Below are 24,373 nucleotides of genomic sequence, written 5' to 3'. Positions count from 1 at the left end.
CCCCCTCCGCCCCGCCCCCAACCCGGCGGCCGCGCCCCCAGCCCCGCCTCCCACCAGCGCGGCCGGGGGGCGGGGCCCAGAGGAGGGGGGCGGGGCCCGGGGCCCAGGAACTGGGTTCTTGCGCGCGGAATGATAGGGCCCCTGCGGCTTTGGGGCCCGCTGAGCCGGGTTGTTTGACTGACTTGACTTCCTCAGGCCTGGGATTGGGGCGGAGTTCGGGGGAAGTTCTAAGAGGTAGTGTGGGAGCTGCACACGCATGAGGCTTGGGCCTTCAGCGTGCCCACGCGTGAACGTCGGTGTGCTACTGAGGACACGCGCGGGGGCACCCATCCACTTTCTGAACTGAAGGGGGCGCGAGAAGGTAGGGGGAAAAAGAAGTCTTTTTGGTTTAGTGTCTCTCCTCCACTCTCAAGTCCCGGCAGGGAGTCTTGAGGATATGTAGGAAAGGACTCCAACACACCTACCAGGACAATGGTGACGTCATGGCTTTCCGTTTCCATGGCAACGGCCGGCCGGGTCTGGGGTTGCAGTGATTTAACCGCGGGCCCGGACTAGCAGGGAAGCATGGACTGAGTTTCTCCAGCCAAGCGCAGGGTGGAAAGTTTTGGGGAAGCTGCGTCCTCTGGTGGATGCTTCGCGGAGAAGAGAGAAAGAAGAGGAAGACAGAACTGCCCAGGGTGACAGCCCTGCTGGAACGAGAGACAAACTCTAAAATAATTTCAGGCTTGATTCAGAGCCTAACATTAATCAAACCTGTTTTGCATGTGCATGGCATCTTTTACCTTTCAAAAGCGCTTCTTTAAATAGAAGACACTCGATTTAATTGTATCTTTACCCTGTAAGGATAACTGGAGCAAGCAACAGCATTTCCATTTTACGGAAGGAACAGTTGAGGCACAGAGCTTTAATAAAGATAGATGGCTCGGTCACCCTGTTCCAGCTTTGCCACTGCAAGAACACAAAGGGTAGATCACATATGGGTAGTGTCAGAGCCTGAGGACCAGCTGGGTCGAGTTCCGCTCCACAGGTGGCTGGCTCCCCACATCTGACGTAAGCTCAGGTTTTGGGATCGTCTTTCAGACTGTCCCTCAATATATTTTAAAACGTATTTGTCATGAATACATAAATTAGCTCGCGGTCTTCCTGATCCCAAGAGTGACCTCGCGTGAGTCCGTACCCATAAGCTCCTCTCCCCTTCTCGCGCTCCCGCCGCACCTGCCGGGTGGCCCTGGCCCTTTAAGTCGGCGCACCAGGCCCCGCCCCCGACTCGGCGCCCCGCCCCGCCCGCTCAGAGTCCGCAGCCTCTGCTAGTCCTGACGCGCCCCGCCTTCCCCAGCGGTGCACTCTCCGTCCAGCTGTGCGCCCACGTCGGGAGTCTCAGCCATGTCCGCCGAGAGAGAGGTAGCCGAGGCGGCCACCGCGGTGGCGGCGGCCGAGGCAGGGGCTGGAGAAGATGCCTCTTCGCAGCCCCCGAAGGCGGAGGCAGCCGGCGACGCTCAGCCGTCTGCGGCCTCCGAGGGGTCCGCCGCCCCTTCGCCGCCGCCGCCGCTGCTGCGCTGTTTGGTGCTCACCGGCTTCGGCGGCTACGACAAGGTGAAGCTGCAGACGCGGCCGGCCGCGCCCCCAGCCCCGGGGACCGGCCAGCTGACGCTGCGCGTCAAGGCCTGTGGGCTCAACTTCGCTGACCTTATGGCCCGGCAGGGGCTGTATGATCGGCTCCCGCCGCTGCCTGTCACTCCCGGCATGGAGGGCGCGGGCGTGGTGATCGCTGTGGGCGAGGGCGTAAACGACCGCAAGGTGAGCGGGCCAGTGCGGGGCAGGGCGGGGAGAGGCTGCGCAGGCTACCGGGCAGTGGGGCACGAGTGGGCGGGCGCCGGGGGTGTGGCAGAGCTGGGGGAAACTGGCACGAACCCGGGTAGACGGGCTCGGAAGAGCAGAGGATTGTGCTCTGAGGCTCCTGGAGAACTGGACTTATATTGGGGAATGGGGGTTGAGATGGAGCCCTTGCCCGCTCCCTAAACATTTCAATCGTGGCCGCCGCCCAGAAGCGGCGGTGGTGCTGGGTGGGTGGGAAAACAATAAGGAGCCTATGCGCATGCGCTCAGTGAGCTTCCTGGCCGCCCCCCCCACCTCCCACCACCCATGAAACCTATTCGGTACCCCTGCCCCCTGAACTCTCCACGGGTAATTGTCGTCTGTGACTCTGACTGATGGCGGGGGGCTTTCCCCCCACCCCTGCCGAGGAAGCTTGAAGAGCTCTGTAGTCGGAGTTGGGCGGGGGCTCGGGGCCGTGCCAGAACGCTAGTCACATGCTGCCCCGTGGTCTGTGGGGGTGTGAGGCGGCCCCTCCCAGAGCCCGGCCAGGGAGACAGGCACGCCCATCATGGAGGAGAGGGAGTCCGCCACCCGCTTCCCCGCACACCGGCCTTCCACTGATCGTGGGGGTAGGGGTAGGAGTGGGGACTGCTTTGGGGGCGCGGGAGGCGAGACTGGGTGTCTGGATCTTTGTCTCAGGCTCTCTGTCTCCCGTGACTGCAATATCTCCTCCTCCCGTGACTCAGCCAAGCGGACCACGACCCCAGGGGCGCCGCCCCTGGGAACTTGGGGCAGAACCCACCTCTGCCTTCCTCGGAGGGGACCTTCGCTTCAGAAACCGGGCCGGTGCCCATTTGGACCGGGGAAGGGGAGGGGGTGTGGCGCCGTGAGCAGGTTCGCCCAGCTCTGCCGGTCTGTGTCTCCTGTTTTTATCATTCATCTTGGCCAAAACCCCAGACACCGAATAGATCCAAATGATCAAGTGTTTGAGAGACCTGGGGTCGTAAGGCCTTTGCACGTCGTTTGTTGAGGGGTTTTCTTTTCAAATCAGGCCCCTGCTGGAGAGGCTCACCAAAGGCAGGCTTCATCTTGCAGACCTACCGGCCCCAGATCCCAGAGCTGCAAATTTTGGATTTATTGTACAAGCATACATCGCCTTCCTCTTTAAAGGGCTTCTCCCTGGATTCAGCTTCCACCCCACCCTTTCCCCTGACTTCTAACTAATCCTACTCTGAGAAGGTGCTAAGAGGAATTTTTTTTTTTAAGGGGGGAAGTTTTAGTTCATGTTACTGCTCAAGGCCAACTACCTAACCCCTTCTCCCCACATTTTCCGCTTTGAAAATACAGGATATCCTGTCCAGGGTAAGAATCTGAAGTAAGAGACTGAATTCTGAGGGGAGAGCCCTTCCTCGCTTCTGATATCTGAGCTGGGGAGGGGTCCTGGGCCGAGGGATGAACATTAACCTTAGTGAGTGGATCTTGTTCTGGACCAAATCTGGGACTGGCCACCACCTAGATTGACCAGTACACTTTTTCCAGCTCTCGATGGTTATTTCTGAGTCCGCTAGTCCTGAGTCCTGGGGAGGCCGTTCCCCAGACCTCATCAGGCGAGTGCTTGTGAAGAAAGACGCTAGTCTACCCTCAGTACTCCTCCTCAGTGGAGTGTGGGGGCTTGAGGACATAAAAAAAAGGGTATCTGTGGGTGTCCCATCCCCCCTACCCCATGGATCCCAAGTCTGGTTACTATGCCGAATTCCCATCATTCCTGGCAGGATCCAAGACAGACTCAGATTGCCCTGGAACAGCACCCACACCTCCCTCTCCACGCTCTTCAGAGAACCATGAGAGGCTTTCCTCCACAGACTGCCCCCTTTCCCCTGTCCTCCCCTTGACCCTGGTTGTTAAACTGGAGGGGAAGATCCTGTTTTCTTTGCTCCCTTTCCCTCCTGCTAGAAGGCCCTTGTGCCATTGGCTGAGGGCCTAGGGGAAGAGCAATGTCTTTTCCTGATAGGTGGGATGGTGTGGGTGGCTCTCCTTGTCCACTGCCCCTTTCCCCAGTCACTGGGTGAAAGTTCTTTCTGAGCCCTGGGTGCTACTCAGAGACCTTTACCTGCGCTTCCATATGGCCCTTAGCACATACTGCCCTATTCCTTTAGTTTTAAGATTGGTGACTGCCCCTCCTTGCTTCTGGTATTGTCATCATTGTCGTCATGATTATTAGCTAACATTACGAAGTTCTTTAACTGTGTGTCAGATATTAGGCTAAAAAATCACTGAATGATATTTTTTTTGCCACTTAATCCTCATTAACTGCTCTGTTTGACAGATAGGAAACCTGGGGCTCAAAAAGGTCAGATAATGTTTATTTGCCCGAGATCATACTGTCAGCAAACAGTGGAGCCATTTTTGTTTTTTTGTAGCCAGAGCAGTTTGATATCTTCACCAGTATTTCATGCTGCCCTAACTGTATGCTTCTTACACAATAGTAAAGTGCAAGATTTGTAAGTGGAGATAAGCCTAGTATCTTCCTCAGGGAGCTGACATGAGTTTTGAGTGTTTATATATAGTGATTACAATAGGCCCTGACCCTTGACAAGCAGTCAATAAAGATATAGTTATTGTTTTTGATGATATTATTACTATTATTATTATAACCATTACCCTGCGCCTTGCTGCTGCTTGTACTATTACTTCATTGCCAGGAAGAGGGCCTGTGCACAGTGGCATGTCGTAAATTACTAGCAGATGAATGAATCACTGAATGAATGATGCTCTTTTTAATTTTTTCTTTAAGTATAGTCAATGTACAATGTTGTGTTAGTTTCTGGTACACAGCAAAGTGATTCAGTCTCTTTTTCCATTCTTCAAGGTAGGGGACCGAGTGATGGTGTTGATCCGGTCAGGCATGTGGCAGGAGGAGGTGACTGTGCCTTCGGCCCACACATTCCTGATGCCTGAGACCATGACTTTTGAAGAAGCTGCTGCCTTGCTGGTCAATTATATCACAGCCTACATGGTTCTCTTCGACTTTGGCAACCTACGGCCTGGCCACAGCGTCTTGGTACACATGGCTGCAGGTGACAGGCACCCTCCGTTTATCCATTTCCCTTATCCCACCCAGATTTCCTTACAGGCCCCTTCCTTGCTGCATGTCTGGACTGTTGTCATGGCAACCCTGGCTGCCTCGGCCTATGGTGCCCAGAAGCCTCTGCAGTGTTGTTGCCATGGTAACATTCAGACACCAAGTCCAACCTGGTGTGCTATCCATAGCAAACGTGCCCCCACCCGGCACCCCCTCCTTGCCAGTCACCCTTCCCCCAGTTGTCAGTCTTGGAAATTAGGCATGGGATGATGGAAGAAAGCCTCAAGATGAACCTAGGCAAAATGGTGGGCTGGATCCTTGAGAGGGGAATGGGGTGTAGTGGCTCAGCGACCCCATATCCCCTCCTTATGAAAGTGTCTTGCTTTAGGGGGTGTGGGTATGGCTGCCTTGCAGCTGTGCCAGACAGTGGAGAACGTAACCGTGTTCGGAACGGCCTCAGCCAGCAAGCACGAGGTGCTGAAGGAGAACGGAGTCACACACCCTATCGACTACCACACGACCGACTACGTGGATGAGATCAAGAAGATCTCCCCCAAAGGTCTCAGGGAATGGGAAGGGCTCAGGTAGCATGGGACTGGGGAGGGGGGTGCCTCCGATCTGTGGCTTCTAATGCTGGACTTGGGCCCCCTACTCTGTGACAGGTGTGGACATTGTCATGGACCCTCTGGGTGGGTCAGATACTGCCAAGGGCTACAACCTCCTCAAACCCATGGGCAAAGTAGTCACTTATGGTAAGTGAGTGGGCCAGAGATGAAGGGGGAGTTTGGGGAAGCACTGTGGGTCTGAGGGGTGGGATATTAGGGCCCCGGGGCTTTTGAAGGCAGAAGGTGTGGAGATTCCGGTGCTCTGAGAAAGCATTGCTGTTAGGATGGTCCTGGTTGTTGCATTCAGGTTGCTGCCTCCTGAGTGTACCTACTGTCCTTCTCTTTCATGAGTCATAGCAAATTTGGTGTTCTGTGTTCTTGTTTGGGGATTATTCCTGATACAATATCAACCTGTTTGCTTTCCTCTGTCCTAGTTCCCAGGCTTCTTGGGCCATCTGTATTTTCATTAAAAAACTACTTCACACCCAAAATAAATAAGTAAAACTCAGAGCAATCTTTGAGTTGGTTGGGCTAGGTAGCCAGCTGGTGGTAGAAGGTTCTCCTGTCACTCCTGGTGCCAGCATGGATAATTGTAAAGGGCCTGCAGCGGGCAGATGAGCATGAATCCAGACACGTGGGGATGTGCCTGGCCCCTGGATTCACAGGCTGTGTCTCTTTATGCCTCAGGAATGGCCAACTTGTTGACGGGCCCCAAGCGGAACCTGATGGCCCTGGCGCGCTCGTGGTGGAATCAGTTCAGCGTGACGGCTCTGCAGCTGCTGCCGGCCAACCGAGCCGTGTGTGGCTTCCACTTGGGCTACTTGGAGGGCGAGGTGGAGCTGCTCAGCAATGTGGTGACCCGCCTCCTCGCTCTATACAACCAGGGCCACATCAAGCCCCGTATTGACTCCGTGTGGCCCTTTGAGAAGGTGAGTGTGGTGGCCCTGCAGGGAGGGCCTGGGCAGGACACCCAGGAAGGCTTGGGGGTCCCCAGAGGAGGAGTCCAGGGAGGAGGAGGAGAGCTGACCCCTTTAGGCCGGCTCTTAGAGGAGCCGGATGGCGCTGAGAGCAGAATCTTGTTTTCTCTCCAGGTGGCGGATGCCATGAGGCAGATGCAGGAGAAGAAGAACGTGGGCAAAGTCCTCCTGGTTCCTGGGCCAGAGAAGGAGAACTAGGCCGGGGGCTAGGCAACCCTCGGGGCCCGGGAAAGAGAGAAGTTAGGAAGCCATGTGCTGTTGGCCACCAGACCCTCACTGTTCGGTTCATCCTCCGTCACCACGCGTTGCCCTCTCTCCCCTCAAGTTCCCCGTGGTGATGACCTCTCCCCTGCCCTGTTCTTTCTCTTTAGTCAGGGCTTCCCCCTCCCGCCTTCCTGCCCTCTGAAGAGGTTGGGAAGTGACCACTTGGATGTCTGGGCCCTGCCAAGGGGACAGGGAGGGTCAGAGGGAGGCCAGCTGCTTCCTGCCCCCACCCTTTCCCCAGGCCCACTGTGCTGCTTTTGTGCCAAGATTAAGGTTAGCCAGTCCCTTCCCGTCTTGTTTTGTGTGCTTCCGCCTACCCCTTATCACCTGCCATGCCCCTGCCCCACACCTCCCCAAAGAATCGAAATGTCAGCTCAGGATATGGGGCCAATCTATGTGAATCCAGCACGTCCCTGTGTTGCCCTAGTGTCCCTTCAACCCGGGCCAGCCAGCGCCCCCCTTGTCGCAAGGCCTCGTCCTGTCGCCAACTTCTCGAGCACAATCAGGCTTCTCCCACCTCCAGGTGTTCTGCCACTCTTAACCAGAGGTGCCTCTTCCAACTGGGGTGGGAGTCAGACCTGCCCCCCTCTGTGGGAGGGATGTGGAACCCCCTCAGCTCTTCACTGAGTTCTCTGGATTTGTTCTCAGTGCCTTAGCAATGGAAACCTTGCTTGTGTATGTGGGGGTCCCTGCCTCACACCTCCTCTCCCCTGTCCTCCCCAGTGCCTTCCTTGTTCTGCTGGAGCTGGGGTTTTGCTGCTCCCCAGTCCCACAACACTGCCAAAAATCTGTGTGTGTGCCAGTGGGTGGGAGGCCAGCCCCTAGCCTCCTGGGGCCTGGGCCGTGTCCTGTCTCCGGGGCCGTCATTTCTCTGTGGTGGTGGAGGAGAAAGAGGCGGGGGAGCTTTGCCAGCCTTGCAGCCAAGTGTGGCATTTACCAGCCAGAGCTCTGAGACGATGCCATCTGTGTCTTGTTTTGGGACCAACGTAAAAATCAAAGCACATTCCCCCTGTCGTCAAGGGAGGCCCACTGCCTCCTCAGAGCAGGGAGGCAGCTTTTCAGTCAGCCCCAGACTTTGTTTACGTGGGTAAGGAGATGGAATAGGGGTTCAAAGTGGGGTGGTTTAGGACCTGGGCCACTGGAACCAAAGTGGGGACTTCCTGGGGCAGGGGTACAGGCGGTCCCTCTGCCCTGGGATCTGGGATGAGGGAGGGTTATTGCCCGAGCCATTGCCAATGGGAGGTGAGGGGGAGGGGCTCAGCCTCTTCATCATCTGAATGAGGCCAAATAACATGTGAAGTGCGATAGTTTTCGCTTCTGTGTACCCACCCCATTACCGAAGCTGCCTCTGTGTTTGTGTCAATAAAACGCCAAACCCTGCGTCCTGGATCCTGCCTCTGATAGTGAAGGGGAAGGTGCACTTGTGGAAGGCCAGCACAGCTAGCGGAAGGCTGGGGTTTCCCCCTCCCCCAGCCTCCTTCCATGCCCGGATCAAGTTTCCTTTCACGAAGTGAAATGAGGAAGAGGATCACGCCATGCGGGCACTTTTACTGTTCTCGGGCAGCATTTCACGGCTCCTAATCCCTCCCTCCGTTGATCAGCATCATCACTTTCTCCTGTACATGCCTCCAGCCCCAACCTGGTTTAAGAGCCTTGGCAGAGGGGTCGGCTTCATGAGTAGGGCGGGCCCCTAGCCTGACTTGGAAGTAAAGACTGCCAGGCCCCGCTGTCCCGTGGGCACGACTGTCACAGCTTCCACCTCCCCGCCTCCACGGGAGGGTTTCTGGAAGTGGATCTCCAGGATGTCTTGTAGCTCCGGGCCGCCCAGGACATCGGGAATGCCAAGCACCAGCACCGACCGGGGCACAGGCTGGGGCCTGACCTGGAAAGGGAGCCGGGAGACGGCAAAGGCTCGTGCGGGTTGGGCTTGGGGGGCAGAGGTCTGGGCAGGTGGTGACCCTGGGACCATGGGAGGGAGCAGGAGGCCTGGAGAGGTGGGAAGCGGATCGGTCAGTAGGGTTTGGGGGCTGTGATGCCTCCTTGGGCAAGTTTCTGGCGTGCAGAAAGTGGCCTCACCCAGTCCCCATCTTCACCTTCCCACTTACCTCAGCCTTCTGGATCTTCCCGCTCATATAGGGAGAGACTCTCAGACAGGACTGCTGCTTACCCAGTGGCACCGTGAACTGGCCCATCTGGCACAGGTGCTGGGCCACTGCAGGGACAGGGAGCAGGAGACCTTCAGCATCCAGGGCTCTCCCCTCCCGTGGCTTGATGCCCCTGCTCTCATCTCACCAGCAAGGCCCTTACCTCCATCCTCAGTAAAGCCCAGCATGACACCCCCTTGCAGCAGTTCCCTCGTCTCCACGTCACCACCTCCATTCTTGGTCTTGCCAAAGAAGATCTCCAGCTTGTCCAGCAGCTCTTCCTCACTTAGATTGAGCTCGGCAGGAAACCCACTGACCAGCACTCTCTGGTCATTCATCTGGCTGGATACCTGGGGAAAGACAGGAGGAAGTGGTCCCAGGCACAGCCCAACGCCCTTGTGCCCCGTGCATGGGGCCCCCTGCAGGTCCCAGGGCCCTGCCACTCTGTCACCTGGATGGTGGTCAGCACAGGTAGCTCCAGGGGCTGGACTTGAACCCTCAGCCGGAACCCTTCCACATTGATCTGATGCTCCTTTTGCTGCAGCACCTGCTTGGCCACTGGGGAAGGGAAACAGGGTTGGTCCTAGGAAGCCTCCCAGCCTCCCCCCCCAGGGTTTCCTGGAGCTCACCATTGGCGTCATCAAAGGTCACCAGAGCAGAGCCTCCAGGCAGAGGGTAACAAATCCGCACATGGGAAACCACAGACTTGGCCATCGCCTTGCCGTCCTGTAAGTGTCCTCGGAACACCAGGGGTGATTCGGGCACAGGGAATGGGACCTGCGGGTGGGGGAGGAGAGGGTGATTCAGACTTCAGGGTTGGGGAGAGCCCCCGACTCCCTCCCAGAGAGAAGCACCCTCAATTATATGTGACTGATGCTGAATGCCAGGGATTAATCTTGAAACGAGAGCTGGATGAAGAAGTGCAATAAGTGAATAAGTGGATAAGGTCACACAGCAAGGAAATGGCAGAGCCAGGAGTGAAATTGAGACTTCCCCAACTTTCTCTACCAGGCCACACCCCCTCGAAGCTTACCTTATCTTGGGGGCAGTCCCTGAGATTCCTCTGCAGCTCCTGCAGCTCCTGCAGCCTCATCTTTAGTCTGGCCTGTTCCTCCTGAAGGGCCTGGAGAGCCTTTTGGAGCAGAGGGGAACAACCAGAGAATGAATGAGCCAGGGGAAGGGCGCCGCACTCTTTAGGACTCTCCAAGAGCAGGGCTGATGCTCAGCCTGAGAACAACCCAACCCATTTACCCTGGCCTGGGCTCGTCCTGGCCCAGCTTGAATGCCCTCATCTCGGCTGCTCTGAAGGGCAGGAGCCTTTGCAGCAGCCATGGCTGGGTCATTCCTGGAGCCCTAGAGTTTAACAAACGCTGATCAAGGGATTTCCTGGTGAGTCTGGTGGTTGAGAATCCACCTTCCAATGCAGGGGACTTGGGCTTGACCCCTGGTCTGGGAACTGAGAACCACATGCCGCCAAGAAACTAAGCCCACGCACCACAACCATTGAGCCTGTGTGCAACACAAGCAAAGACCCAGCACAGTCCAAAACAGAAAACATCGATTGAGCTCCTGCTGTGAGGGACTGGGCATAACACAGGGCAGTGGAAGACAAAGGTCCAGCCCTCAGGCCTGTATAAAATGGTACTCAAGACAGTTCACAATCACACAGTTGATGGTGGAGGACAGCAGGAATTTGGAGGAGGGACCATCCTGTATGGGTTAACACAGTTAGGGAGACCTAGAGGAGGAATAGGGGCTTAGAGTTGTAAGATAAGACTATCAGCTAACATTTATTAGGCACTTACTGTATATCAGGCACTGTGCTAAGCCCGCCCTTTATATGAATTATATACTGACATCTTGCAACAACCTTATGAAATAAATACACTCTTGCCCTTATTTTGCAGAGGAGGAAACTGTAGTTCAGAGAGATCAAATGACTTGCCCACAGTCATCTGGCCCTAGGCAGTCTGACTCCAGACTCTTAATCTGTGCTTTACAGTGAAGAAATCAAAGTCAGAATAGAGGAGTAATTTACCCAAGATCTCCCAGCCTGTCCCATGACTGCCACCCTTTCCACTGTGCCAAGCAGCCTTTCAGACTGGGCGTGATTTGGGGCAGGTCCAGAGAGAGAGCGAGAACTGACAAATGGCCAGGCGAATGACACCAGGGATGGGAATAAATGCACCTTTGTTTGTGGGATGGATCGCTCACCCTGCGGTTGGAAGCCTGATAAATAAGGTCAGCTCAGGGAAGTGTGAGCTCACTAGGGAGGACGGGACTCTGTCCTGGCCATCTCTGTGTCCCCAGCACAAAACAGGCATTCAGTAAATTGTGTGTTGAGTGAATGAATGAAGTGAACAAACGAATGAAGTGAACGACATACCGGAAGCATATTACAGAGGGTGCTGAATCAGTTAGGGTGAGTTCACTCTGTTTTAAGCAGATGAAACCTAGGGCTTGGTCAAATAATGCTGGGTAATGAGTAGTGAGAAATAATCAGTGATTCTCAGGGGCAGCGAGATAATATCCATGAGTCAGGGGAGCCCGTGTAGTATCATGTGGAGAGGTGGGGACTCTGACATCCTGGAGACAGCACGTCCCCACTAGAGTGGCAACCCCATCTTGGCTCTAGCCTAGTTTTCTTCACATGGAACGTGGTTTCAGTATCCTGTATCTTCCCATTTCTAAGGGAAATCAGAAACCTGGATTTTTATATTTGAAAAAGGTGGCTTGACTTTAAAGAAATATGACAAATAAAATGCATTCTTGAATTGGATTCAGTCCTTAACCTATCCTCTTTTTACTTCTGCTTTAAATCTTGATCTAATTATACATATTGTTTGAAAACCTAGTAATTGGCAAGGCTATTCAATACATAGGTTTAAATAAGTAAATTTATTTATTGTTAAAAACTTCATAAATACAATTTTAAAAAATATTCAAGCAGGGGAGTTTATCAGCAGGGAAATGGAGAACTAGTGAAGATTTCTGAAATGGGGAGTGAGGTGATGGATACAGTGTTTAAAAGAGCTCAATTTGCCCATCAAAAAATGGGCAGAAGACCTATATAAGCATTTCTCTGAAGAAGACATACAGATGGCCAGGAGGCACATGAAAAAAAATGCTCAGCATCACTAATTATTAGAAAAATGCAAATCAAAATTTTGGTAACTGTAAGTTACCAAATGACCTCAGACCAGGTCAGAATGGCCATCATGAAAAAGTCTATGAATAAGAAATGCTGGAGAGGGTGTGGAGAAAAGAGAACCCTCCTGCATTGTTGCAGGGAATGTAAATTGGTGCAACCAATATGGAAAACAGTATGCAGATTCCTTGAAAAAATCTAAAAATAGGGACTTCCAGTGGTCCAGTGGCAGGGGATGTGGGGTTGATCCCTGGTTGAGGAACTAAGCCCATTTGCCGCAACTACTGAGCCCTTTCGCCACAACTGGAGTCCATGTGCCTCAATGAATGATTCTCATGATGCAAGGCAGACCCCACATGCTGCAACTAAGAACTGACCCTGATGCCGCCAAAAAATAAACAACTAAAAATAGAGGTACCCATATCATCCAGCAATGTTGTTTCTGGACATACATCCAGAAAAGATGAAAACTCTAATTTGTAGAGTTTTCACTGACACATGCAGCCTCTAACGTTCATAGGAGCACTATTTACAGTAACCACAACATGGAAGCAAGTTAAGTGTCCACCAATAGACAAATGGATAAAGATGTTTTATACACACAATGAAGTATTGCTGCTGCTGCTGCTAAGTCACTTCAGTCGTGTCCGACTCTGTGTGACTCCATAGACGGAAGCCCACCAGGCTCCCTCGTCCATGGGATTCTCCAGGCAAGAACACTGGAGTGGGCTGCCATTTCCTTCTCCAATGTGTGAAAGTGAAAAGTGAAAGTGAAGTCGCTCAGTCGTGTCCGACCCTTAGTGACCCCACGGACTGCAGCCTACCAGGCTCCTCCATCCATGGGATTTTCTAGGCAAGAGTACTGGAGTGGCTTGCCATTGCCTTCTCCGAATGAAGTATTACTCAGTCATAAAAAGAATGAAGTAACGCCATTTTGCAGCAACATGGACGGATCTAGAGATGATCACACTAAATGACATAAATCAGATGAGAAAGACAAATATCATATAATTTCACTTATATGTGGAATCTGAAAAAAAAAGATACAAATGAATTTTTGACAAAGTGAAGACAGACATAAAGAAAAAACTTACAGTTACCAAAAGAGAAAAGGGGTGAGGGAGAGATAAATTAGGAGTTTAGGATTAGCAGATGCACATTACTATGAAGAAAATAGATAAACAAGGACCTCTTATATCACACAGGGAACTCTATTCAATATCTTATAATAACCTGTAATAGAGAAGACTCTGAAAAAGAATATGTATGTATGTGTAAGTGAATTACTTTGTTATACACCTGAAGCTAACACAACATTGTAAATTAACTATACTAAAAAAAAAAATTCTGTATGACAGTGATGGCAGGATGGACTGGAGCAGCAGGAACTGTGGAATGAGGAAACAAACCCAGACTCTGCAGCTCTAATTCTCACAGATGTGATGGGAGCTGACCTGAGCCTCTGGCGGTGGGCACAAGGAACACGTGCAGGTGAATATGTCCCTTGAGGAAAAGCCCCCAGACTCTGGATGTCATATTAAGGAGACAACAGACTGGAGAGACAGTGCTGAGGTTGCAGACCTGGGTGTTCAAGGGTTTGGTATAATGTAATTGGCCCAACAGGCGAAGGAAGAGAGCCTTAGTTATTGGGGACCTGCTAAATGCCAGGCACAGTTGGAATCCATCCCATTTAAGTATCACAAAACTGCTTCCTATCTCCAATTCCCAGCTAAAACTTCAGACTTTTCAAGGACAACACAGGCTGATTATAGTGATTTACTTGAATTTAGGACTTCCCTGATAGCTCAGTTGGTAAAGAATCTACCTGCAATGCAGGAGACCCTGGTTCAGTTCCTGGGTTGGGAAGATCTTCTGGAGAAGGGAAAGGCTACCCACTCCAGTATTCTGGCCTGGAGAATTCCATGGACTGTATAGTCCATGGGGTTGCAAAGAGTTGGACACGACTGAGCAACTTGCAATTGAATTCAGCTATACATGCTATTTATTTTCTTAACATTACAACTTGGTTCCTAAGTAGAAGTCAATATCCGTCAGGTGCTCAACTGAAAAAAAAAAAACAACTGCTATCCATTTTACATTGAGCTCATTGAGACTGTAAATTCTGGATGTTTTCAGTTCAGTTCAGTTCAGTCACTCAGTCGTGTCCGACTCTTAGCGACCCCATGAATCACAGCACGCCAGGCCTCCCTGTCCATCACTAGCTCCCGGAGTTTACTCAAACTCATGTCCATCGAGTTGGTGATGCCATCCAGACACCTCATTCTCTGTCTTCCCCTTCTCCTCCTACCCCCAATCGCTCCCAGCATCAGAGTCTTTTCCAGTGAGTCAACTCGTCGCATGAGGTGGCCAAAGTATTGGAGCTTCAGCTTTAGCATAAGTCATTCCAATGAACACCCAGGATTGATCTCCTCTAGAATGGACTGGTTGGATCTCCGTGCAGTCCAAGGGACTCTCAAGAGTCTTCTCCAGCACCACAGTTCAAAAGCATCAATTCTTCGGCGATCAGCCTTCCTCACAGTCCAACTCTCACATCCATACATGACCACGGGAAAAACTATAGCCTTGACTAGACGGACCTTGGTTGGCAAGGTAATGTCCCTGCTCTTTAATATGCTATCTAGGCTGGTCATAACTTTCCTTCCAAGGAGTAAGCGTCTTTTAATTTCATGGCTGCAATCAGCATCCTCAGTGATTTTGGAGCTCAAAAAAATAAAGTCTGACACGGTTTCCACTGTTTCCCCATCTATTTCCCAAGAAGTGATGGGACCAGATGCCATGATCTTCGTTTTCTGAATGTTGAGCTTCAAGCCAACCTTTTCACTCTCCTCTTTCACTTTCATCAAGAGGCCTTTGAGTTCCTCTTCACTTTCTGCCATAAGGGTGGTGTCATCTGCATATCTGAGGTTATTGATATTTCTCCCGGCAATCTTGATTCCAGCTTGTGCTTCTTCCAGCCCAGCGTTCTTCATGATGTACTCTGCATACAAATTAAATAAGCAGGGTGACAATATACAACCTTGACGTACTCCCTTTCCTATTTGGAACCAGTCTGTTGTTCCATGTCCAGTTCTAACTGTTGCTTCCTGACCTGCATACAGGTTTCTCAAGAGGCAGGTCAGGTGGTCTGGTATTCCCATCTCTTTCAGAATTTTCCACAGTTTATTGTGATCCACACAGTCAAAGGCCTTGGCATAGTCAATGAAGCAGAAATAGATGTTTTTCTGGAACTCTCTTGCTTTCTCCATAATCCAGCGGATGTTGGCAATTTGATCTCTGGTGCCTCTGCCTTTTCTAAAACCTGCTTGAACATCTGGAAGTTCACGATTCACATATTGCTGAAGCCTAGCTTGGAGAATTTTGAGCATGACTTTACTAGCGTGTGAAATGAGTGCAATTGTGCGGTAGTTTGAGCATTCTTTGGCATTGCCTTTCTTTGGGATTGGAATGAAGACTGACCTTTTCCAGTCCTGTGGCCATTGCTGAGTTTTCCAAATTTGCTGGCATATTGAGTGCAGCACTTTCACAGCATCATCTTTCAGGATTTGAAAGAGCTCAATTGGAATTCCATCACCTCCACTAGCTTTGTTCGTCGTGATGCTCTCTAAGGCCCACTTGACTTCACATTCCAAGATGTCTGGTTCCAGGTGAGTGATCACGCCATCGTGATTATCTTCATCGTGAAGATCTTTTTTGTACAGTTCTTCTGTGTATTCTTGCCACCTCTTCTTAATATCTTCTGCTTCTGTTAGATCCATACCATTTCTGTCCTTTATCGAGCCCATCTTTGCATGAAATGTTCCCTTGATATCTCTAATTTTCTTGAAAAGATCTCTTGTTTTTCCTATTCTGTTGTTTTCCTCTATTTCTTTGCATTGATCACTGAGGAAGGCTTTCTTATCTCTCCTTGCTGTTCTTTGGAACTCTGGATGTTTAGGAGTGAGTTAATGATCTGAGGTTCATTTGACTACATGCAAGCATTCTTCAGAATGCTGAAGCTGAATCTCCAATATTTTGGCCCCCTGATGTGAACAGCCAACTCACTGGAAAAGACCCTGATGCTGGGAAGAATTGAAGGGGAGAAGGAGGAGAGGGAGGCGGAGGATGAGATGGTTGGGCAGTATCACTGATTCAGTGGACGTAAACTTGGGCAAACTCCGGGAGACAGTGATGGACCTGGAGGCCTGCAGTCCATAGGGTTGCAGAATCAGACAAGACTTAGGAACTGAACAATAACAACAACAAATGCATTCTCCTCCTTATTTGTGAAGTTTAGAACCTGACCACCCCTACGATAAAATCTCATGCTATCTGTGTTCATCATAGCAGTATTGGCAGGCAGTGTAACATGACAATTAAGAATATAAATTCTGGGGCCAAACCTCCAGGACTTACATCCAGCTCTTCTTACTACTGCAAGACAATGGGCAAGTTGTTTAACTCTCTGTGCCTTGGTTTCATCTATAAAATGGAAATACCAATTTCTACCTATGTATAATTTTATTTGTAAAAGTAGTTTCTGGCATCTGATGAGTGCTGCTAAATGCTTTGTATTTAATAATCCCCATTTGATAGTTGAGGAACCTGAGATCCGTTAAGGTTAAATAATAGAGGAAGTTTACTGGTGGTCTAATGGTTAAGATTCTGGGCTTTCACTGTCATGACCTGGTTCAATCCCTGGTCAGGGGACTGAGGTCCTCTAAGCCAGTGGTCCCCAACATTTTTGGCACCAGGAACCAGTTTCACGGAAGACAATTTTTCTTCCGTGAGGAGGGGGATGGTTTGGGGACAGTTCAAGCGCATTATATTTATTATGCACTTTATTTCTATTGGGGCTTCCCTGGTGGCTCAGACAGTAAAGAATCTGCCTGCAATGCAGGAGACCCAGATTCAATCCCTGGGTTGGGAAGATCTTCCTGAAGGTGGGCATGGCAACCCATTCCAGTAGTCCTGCCTGGAGAATCCCATGGACAGAGGAGCCTGACGGGCTACAGTCCATGTGGTTGCAAAGAGTGAGACACAACTGAATGACTAACACTATTTCTATTATTATTACATCGGCTCCACCTCACATCATCAAGCATTAGATCCCGGAGGTTGAGAACCCCTGATATAGATTGTCTGCTCTGCACCATGCTGCTGCTGCTAAGTCACTTCAGTTGTGTCCGACTCTGTGTGACCCCATAGACGGAAGCCCACCAGGCTCCCCTGTCCCTGGGATTCTCCAGGCAAGAACACTGGAGTGGGTTGCCATTTCCTTTTCCAATGTGTGAAAGTAAAAAGTGAAAGTGAAGTTGCTCAGTCATGTCCGACCCTTAGCGACCCCATGGACTACAGCCTACCAGACTCCTCCATCCATGGGATTTTCTAGGCAATAGTACTGGAGTGGCTTGCCAATATGTTTCCCTTTCATCTGGTTATGTTCTAGTGCAAGCCATGCAGTGGGTCCAAAAATAACAAAAAAGACCCCTAGTGGGCAAAAGTGAGTCAAACCCAAGTCTATTGAAGACACATGGTGTCAGGAACAGGACTTGGTGGATAGGACTCTGGGTTAGAGCAGTATGTGCTAATGATAGAAGCCAAGAAGGTGGAAGAACTCATCCAGAGACAGAATGAGTGATCTTTGGGACTTCCCTGGTGGTCCAGTGGTTAAGAATTCATGCTTCCACTGGAGAAGGCGGGGGTTTGATCCCTGGTCAGGGAACTAAGATTCTATATACTGTGCAGCATAGCAAAAGGAAAAAATCTTTGAAGATACCTAGTCAGTTTTCAGGAAAGATAAAGGAACGCGGAGGATTCTCAGGTGGCCCTCGGGGTAAAGAAACCACCTGCCAATGCAGGAGTCACAGGAGACGCAGGTTTGATCCCTTGCTCGGGAAGATCCCCTGGAGGAGGAAATGGCAACCCACTCCAGTATTCTTGCCTGGAGAATCCCATGGGCAGAGGATCCTGGTGGGCTACAGTCCATAGGGTTGCAAAGAGTTGGACATGACTGAAGCAACTTAGTGTGCACTCATGCAGAGGAATGCTGAGAGGAAAAAGAGGGCACAGTTAGGACAGGGCCGGGGCCAGAATTAGACAGTGTCAGAGACACAAAGGAAGAAGAGAAATAAAACAGGCAAAAGAAAAACAGGGCTACGGGGAAGTCCCCTCCCTCATTTGCTTCCACATTCACTCATACAACTATAAGACATCTACTTTGTGCCGGACCCAACTATAGGCTCTGAGGATACAGTAGTGAACCAAACAGAGTCACTGTGGAGCTTTTACATTCTAGGGGATGAGCCATATGTGTGTGTGTGTGTGTGTATTTGTGCTCAGTCATGTCTGACCCCTTGCGACCCAATGCACTGTAGCCCAGCAGGCTCCTCTGTCCTTGGGATTTTCCAGGCAAGAATATTGGAAAGTGAAAGTGTTAGTTGCTCAGTCGTGTCTGACTCTTTGCAACCCCACGGACTATAGCCTGCCAGGCTCTTCTGTCCATGGGATTCTCCACTCAAGAATACTGGAGTGGGGTGCTATTCCCTTCTCTAGGGGATCTTCCCGACCCAAGGATGAAACCCAGGTCTCCTGCATTGCAGACAGATTCTTTACCATCTGAGCCACCAGTCATTTCCTTCTCCAGGAGATCTTCCCAACCCAGGGATCAAGCCTGCATCTCCTGCATTGGCAGGCAGATTCTTTACCACTGATATAGGCCATGAGTATAAACATAAGAATTATCCATGCAGAGATATTTAAAGTCACAAACTAAATGAGATCAACAAGAAGGGGTCCAAGTGCTGATTTCTGGGGCATCCAACACTAAGAGATCGGGAAGAAGGAAGAACCAGCCAAGCAGAATGCAGAAGAGAGGCTAGTGAAACCAGAGGGAGAGCAGGCATGAAGAACAACACGTTTAAGGAGGAAGAGTCTGGGCTGGGCACAGTGCTGCTAACAGGCCTTCTGGCAGGAGGCGTGATAATGACCTCTGAGATTGAGCAAAAAAAACCCCCCAAAAACCCAGTCCTGCTTATCATAAGGAAATGGTCAGCACACATATAAGGATGATTATTGTAGCCTTGTTTACAACAGGAAAAAAAAAAAAGAAAGAAATCTACATGGCCAACAGGAGAGAAACAGTTCAATATAAATATTAGGTGCTATGTGCTTAGTTTGTCTGACTGTTTGTGATCCCATGGCCTGTAGCCTGCCATGTAGGCTATGTAGCAACACTGGAGTGGGTTGCCATTTCCTCCTCCAGGGCATCTTCCTGACCCAGGGACTGAACTGGCATCTCCTACATCTTCTGCATTGGCAAGTGGATTCTGAGCCACCTGGAAAGCCCATATAAAATATTACATAGCGATTAAAACACATAGTAATGAGGAACACTTAACATGGATAAATGCTCACAATAAACCAAAAAGCAAAATATAAAATTGCCTATATTCTTCCTAGTCTGTTGATTTTAAATGTTTTAATTCATGAAGATATGAAAGTATAGAAATGAAAACAAATTCTGGGAAGCTGGACATCACAGTGTCATTAATAGAGGTTGTCTCTCAGCAACAAATTTAGAGTGATTTTTTTTTTTTTTGGAACTCTAATTCTAGGTTTATTCAACACAATTCTTTTACTCTACTCAACAAACACAACAGTATCTAAAATGCTACAAAGTTACAAAACTCAAAACAGAAAACTTATAGTGCTGACTGTACAATTAAGCCAGAAAAGCCATGTACACATTGCCAAGGTAACCTGCAGGACCACCACGAATACCAACACAGTGGGGGTTCTGTGGTGACCTGGCACACCTGGCTCTCAACTTACCAATTTCAGAAAGAGAGGGAGATGTGGGTGTGTGTGTGTGCATGTGCACGCACACGTCTAAAGGAATCATTTGGGTAGATAACTGGGGGAATCTTACCCTAGAGGTCAGAGAGGACTCAGGCAGGGGAGCAGGGCCAAGCTAACAGGAATGCCCATTGTGTAAAAGCATGTCCTTTCCTGTGGGACTCCACAGCCCTCCAAGTCACCTGTAGAATGGGGAAACGTGCTCCCAGGCTGGGGTTGACTCATCACTAGAAGCCCCCTGCTCATCTCTGCTGGTTTTGCCACAAAACTGACTCTCAGGCTGTAGAAACGTGGAAGCTTTCTAGCTAGAAAACAGGAGGGCATCTTTACAAACAAGACGCCAACCAAACCAACCCCACAACACTCTACAGCCAGAACTCTGCTGCCCAGGGAACATCTCAACTGCTCCCTTCACCTTCCAAGTCTGCCCCTGAGGAGGGATTTCTTTCCTACCAATCCTCCTTTGGGTACAAAAGTGACAGAAGTGAATTGGATGGGGTAGAGCTTCAGTGGCCCTAATTATCGGGAGGAGTCGGAACTGGAGAGGCTCCTGTAGTGGCGGCAGCCCCGGGAAAATGGGATCGCAGGAGTACCAGGGACCTGTGTCTGTCAAGGGGAACGTAACTTTCTCCTCATCTTTGGACCTGTGCTATATGGGAGGCAGTAGCATCATTCTTCAGGGGCCGGGGGCGGGGATTGCCTGGGGGTTGGCCAAGGCCAAGGGGCCAGTGAAGCAGTAGCTGTGATGTCCTGGTCATCAATTTATTCTCTGTCCATGAGCTTCAGCGCCTTCTCAGCCTCATGTGGATTCTCAAACCCATGCATAGGCATAGCCTTTAGACAGATGGAGGTGGATGATTTCTACAGGCGTATGTCAATCATTTTAATTTTTCCAGAGGTGGAGAATATCTTCATAATGTGATCCTTGATCACATTCCTGGTGAGCTTCCCCATGTGTTCTTTGGTGGGTTTAGGGGAAGGGTTCTTTTCCTTTCCTTTTCATCTCTTTCGGCTGGTTTACACTTGGAGTGTGAACGCCACCTGTTGTCACGTCTGTGCCAAGAAGGACTTGGAGAGCCAGAGGAGCTGCTGGAACTGGAGCTGGGGAACATGCTGGAACTTCCTGAGCAGCTGGATGCTAAAGATGAGCTAGAGTCACTAATGGAGCCTGTGCTGATGCTGGAGCCCAGACTGAGGCAGAACTGGTCCAAGACCTGAAGCTGCTGCTACCACTGGAAGTGCTGTGCTTCTTTTGACTTTTATCTCTGCAGAGACATCACTTTGCCAACAAAGGTCCATATAGTCAAAGCTATGGTTTTTCCAGTAATCATGTACGTATGTGAGAGTTGGACCATAAAGAAAGCTGAGGGCCAAAGAACTGATGCTTTCAAATTGTGGTGTTGAAGAAGACTCTTGTGAGTCCCTTGGACAGCAAGGCGATAAAAACAATGAATCCTAAAGGAAATCAACCCTGAATATTCACTGGAAGGACTGATGCTAAAGCTGAAGCTCCAATACTTTGGCCATCTGATGTGAAGAACTGACACACTGGAAAAGACCCTGATGCTGGGAAAGATTGAAGGCAGGAGGAGAAGCAGGTGACAGAGGATGAGATGGTTGGATGGCATCACCAACTCAATAGACATGAGTTTGAGCAAACTCCAGGAGATAGTGAAGGACAGGGAAGACTGGCATGCTGTGGTCCAGGGTCTATGAGGTCTCAAAGAGTCAGACACTGCTCAGCGACTAAACAACAAATGATTCTTCTTGCTTGACTCCTTGGTGGCCCTTTTATCTTGAGAGCGATACTTGGACTTTTCATCAGAGTGAACTTTGCATTTAGTAGAGGGCGCCCTACTCCTGGATTTCATATTATTTTCTTTGACTCCTAGTAAGCTCTTCTTACTATACAGAGGATAAGATGGTTGGATGGCATCATCGACTCGATGGACATGAGTTTGAGCAAGCTCCAGGAGTTGGTGATGGAAAGGGAAGCCTGGCATGCTGCAGTCCATGGGGTCACAAAGAGCTGGGTACAACTGAGCGACTGAATTGACTGACTGAAGCTCTTTTTTTCCAGTCCTGATGAAATCATTCCCCCTTTCTGAGGTGTTCAAAGCAGCAGTGGTAGTCTCTCTTATCTGAACTCTCACTTCTAACTTGAATCTGAGAAAGGATCCCTAATTGACTGTAATTTGTGCCAAAGTGCATCATCTTCCCACTGCTATGGCTTCCTCCTGCTCTTAGGGTGATTTTTCAAAATTACAGTTTCCCGAAACCACCTTCCTTATTTCCTGTTTAAGAGGAAAGTCCCTCTAAGAGAGCAGTTTTAGGACTTCCTTGGTGGTCCAGTAGTTAAGAATTCGCCTGCCTGGGATGAATTGAGAGAGTAGCATTGAAATATATACATTACCATATGCAAAATTTGATAGCCAGTGGAAATTGGCTGTATGACGTGGGGAGCTCAAATCCAGTGCTCTGTGACAACATAGAGGGATGGCATAGTGTGGCAGATTTGAGGGCAGTTCAAGAGGAAGGGGACATACATATACTTATGGCTGATTCATATTGATATATGATAGAAACCAATACAATACTGTAAAGCAATTATACTCCAATTTAAAATAAAGATTTTTTTTAAAAAAGAAAAGAATCCACTTGCCAATGTAGGGGACTCAGGTTCGATCCTTGATCTGGCAAGATCCCACATACCTCAGAGCAACTAAGCCACAACTATTTGGCCTGTGCTCTAGAGCCCAGAAGCCACAACTGCTGAGCCCACACACCTAGAGCCGGTGTTCTGCAACAAGAGAAGCCACTGCAATGAGAAGTTGGCATCCCGCAACTAGAGAGTAGCCCCCAACTCACCGCAACTAGAGAGAGTCTGCTTAGAATAACGAAAGACCCAGCACAGTCAAAAATAAATAAAATAATTTAAAAAAGAGAGAAAGCAGTTTTAGCAGTGGTAGGAATGAGGTGGGGGTGAATCAAGATCGTCCTGGGGAACTGGGGTTCTGAAAAGGTTGGTGATGTTAATAATAATGAGCAGGTATTGAGCACTTAGTATATGCCAAGCGGAGTGCTCAGTGTTCACTGTGTATTTTAGGGATTATTTAGTTTAATTCTTGCAGATAGGTATTCTTATAGGACTTAGATTATAAGCATTAGAGAGGCTAGTAACTTGCCCAGGGCCACACAATTGGAGGAACCAGGTTCTGAAACCAGTCAGGTTGGCTCTAAAGTCTATGGTCTTTCTTCCTACATTTGAGAGGCAGATGAAATATTTCCAAGCAAGAGATCTGTGTAACAGATGGGGTAGTATGAGGGAGAGAAAGGCTGACAAATTTAGATGAGATTCATTCTTTCAACAGGTGTTTACTGAGTGCCTACTGCATGCCAGGCTGCTGCTGCCGCCAAGTCGCTTCAGTCCGACTCTGTGGGACCCCATAGATGGCAGCCCACCAGGCTCCCCTGTCCCTGGGATTCTCCAGGCAAGAACACTGGAGTGGGTTGCCATTTCCTTCTCCAGTGCATGAAAGTGAAAAGTGAAAGTGAAGTCGCTCAGTTGTGTCCGACTCTTAGTGACCCCATGGACCAGGCACTGGTAATCAAAGTTGGACAGGCTGAAACAGAGGACCAGCCAGCAGAGGGCTTAGTTGACCATGAGCAGGGGCATTCATGGGTTGGGAAAGGGGGGACCACAGCACATGGGGGTGGGGGTTAGGTCTCAGAAGAGGATCACTTCTTCCCCTCATCCTGAAGAGAGTCCTAGGTTAAGCTGAAACAGAAATGTAAGGAAGGGAGGAATTTTTTGAGGAAGATCTCAGGAGATAAATGTGTGAGCAATTCCTGAATTTTTAGGGATCACAGAACCCTTTTGAGTATATAATGAAAATGATAGATTCTTTCTCCAGAAAAATGCACATCCACACAAGGAATTCAAGATCTCCTGAGGTGCAGTTTTAGAACTGTCTCTGAGGCAGTTAGAGGACCAACACCCTAGAGATGTCACCCCAGCCGGTCTCTCCCCGGACCTTCTGCAGGTCTAAGAGATGGGAAGGAAGAGGCTTGCTTGCTAGACTCCAAGAAACCGGTAGATTCCTGGCCCAAAGGGGCTCTCCTGTTTCTCCCCACCCCCAAGACCCTCCTCCTCACCGACATAGTCTGGGATCCGGTTGGCAAGAGGTGAACCTTCAGAGCTGGGCACACATTGGCAGAGTCCCCAGTAACTAAAATCTTGCTTGCACTTTGAGGAGCTTTGGTCTCGTCCACCGGAGCCTGGAAGACACTTCTTTCTTATGCAGGCTGTTTGCTTTCGCTTTTGTTTCATTGAAGTCCCTGCCCCTCCCACACTCCACCCCTTGGTGGCTTCCTGGTCTTCAAAGTCGACTTCCCCCAGCTATGAGGCCTCCAGGAAGTTGTCCCATAAGCAAGTACAAACTGAATACTGGCCCAAATCAGCCACTCCTTCCAGCATAGCAATC

At 50.0% G+C, this 24,373-nt stretch overlaps 2 protein-coding genes and 1 pseudogene across 3 annotated transcripts; 1 reads left to right on the top strand and 2 right to left on the bottom strand.

Annotated features, from left to right (window-relative positions):
- Positions 1 to 1,313: 1,313 nt before the first annotated feature.
- VAT1 (vesicle amine transport 1) lies at positions 1,314 to 8,123 on the top strand. Its single transcript, XM_055407950.2, has 6 exons — positions 1,314 to 1,797; positions 4,685 to 4,892; positions 5,286 to 5,456; positions 5,560 to 5,649; positions 6,190 to 6,431; positions 6,594 to 8,123. The coding sequence occupies exons 1-6, from the start codon at positions 1,384 to 1,386 to the stop codon at positions 6,675 to 6,677; spliced, it is 1,209 nt and encodes a 402-aa protein (XP_055263925.2). The 5' UTR covers positions 1,314 to 1,383; the 3' UTR covers positions 6,678 to 8,123.
- A 143-nt stretch (positions 8,124 to 8,266) lies between these two features.
- On the bottom strand, positions 8,267 to 24,221 carry IFI35 (interferon induced protein 35). 2 transcript variants are annotated; one of them, XM_088829139.1, is made up of 7 exons: positions 24,045 to 24,221; positions 9,921 to 10,019; positions 9,517 to 9,664; positions 9,339 to 9,445; positions 9,051 to 9,237; positions 8,849 to 8,955; positions 8,267 to 8,729 (listed from the first exon to the last, which is right to left on the bottom strand). In XM_088829139.1, the coding sequence occupies exons 1-7, from the start codon at positions 24,048 to 24,050 to the stop codon at positions 8,490 to 8,492; spliced, it is 894 nt and encodes a 297-aa protein (XP_088685265.1). In that variant the 5' UTR covers positions 24,051 to 24,221; the 3' UTR covers positions 8,267 to 8,489. The 2 variants fall into 2 exon arrangements, with proteins under 2 accessions (XP_088685265.1, XP_055263926.1); XM_055407951.2 differs by having other exon boundaries at positions 8,267 to 8,625; positions 24,045 to 24,216.
- On the bottom strand, positions 20,559 to 23,229 carry LOC148774747 (uncharacterized; annotated as a pseudogene).
- Positions 24,222 to 24,373: the final 152 nt, after the last annotated feature.

The sequence above is a fragment of the Moschus berezovskii genome, chromosome 20, assembly GCF_049115385.1.
Source record: "Moschus berezovskii isolate FMDL1 chromosome 20, NW_MosBer_1.0, whole genome shotgun sequence".
In the NCBI taxonomy this organism is placed as follows: Eukaryota; Metazoa; Chordata; class Mammalia; order Artiodactyla; family Moschidae; genus Moschus; species Moschus berezovskii.
The sequence above is the reverse complement of the archived record's forward strand: the minus strand, read 5'-3'. Positions and strand labels throughout refer to the sequence as shown.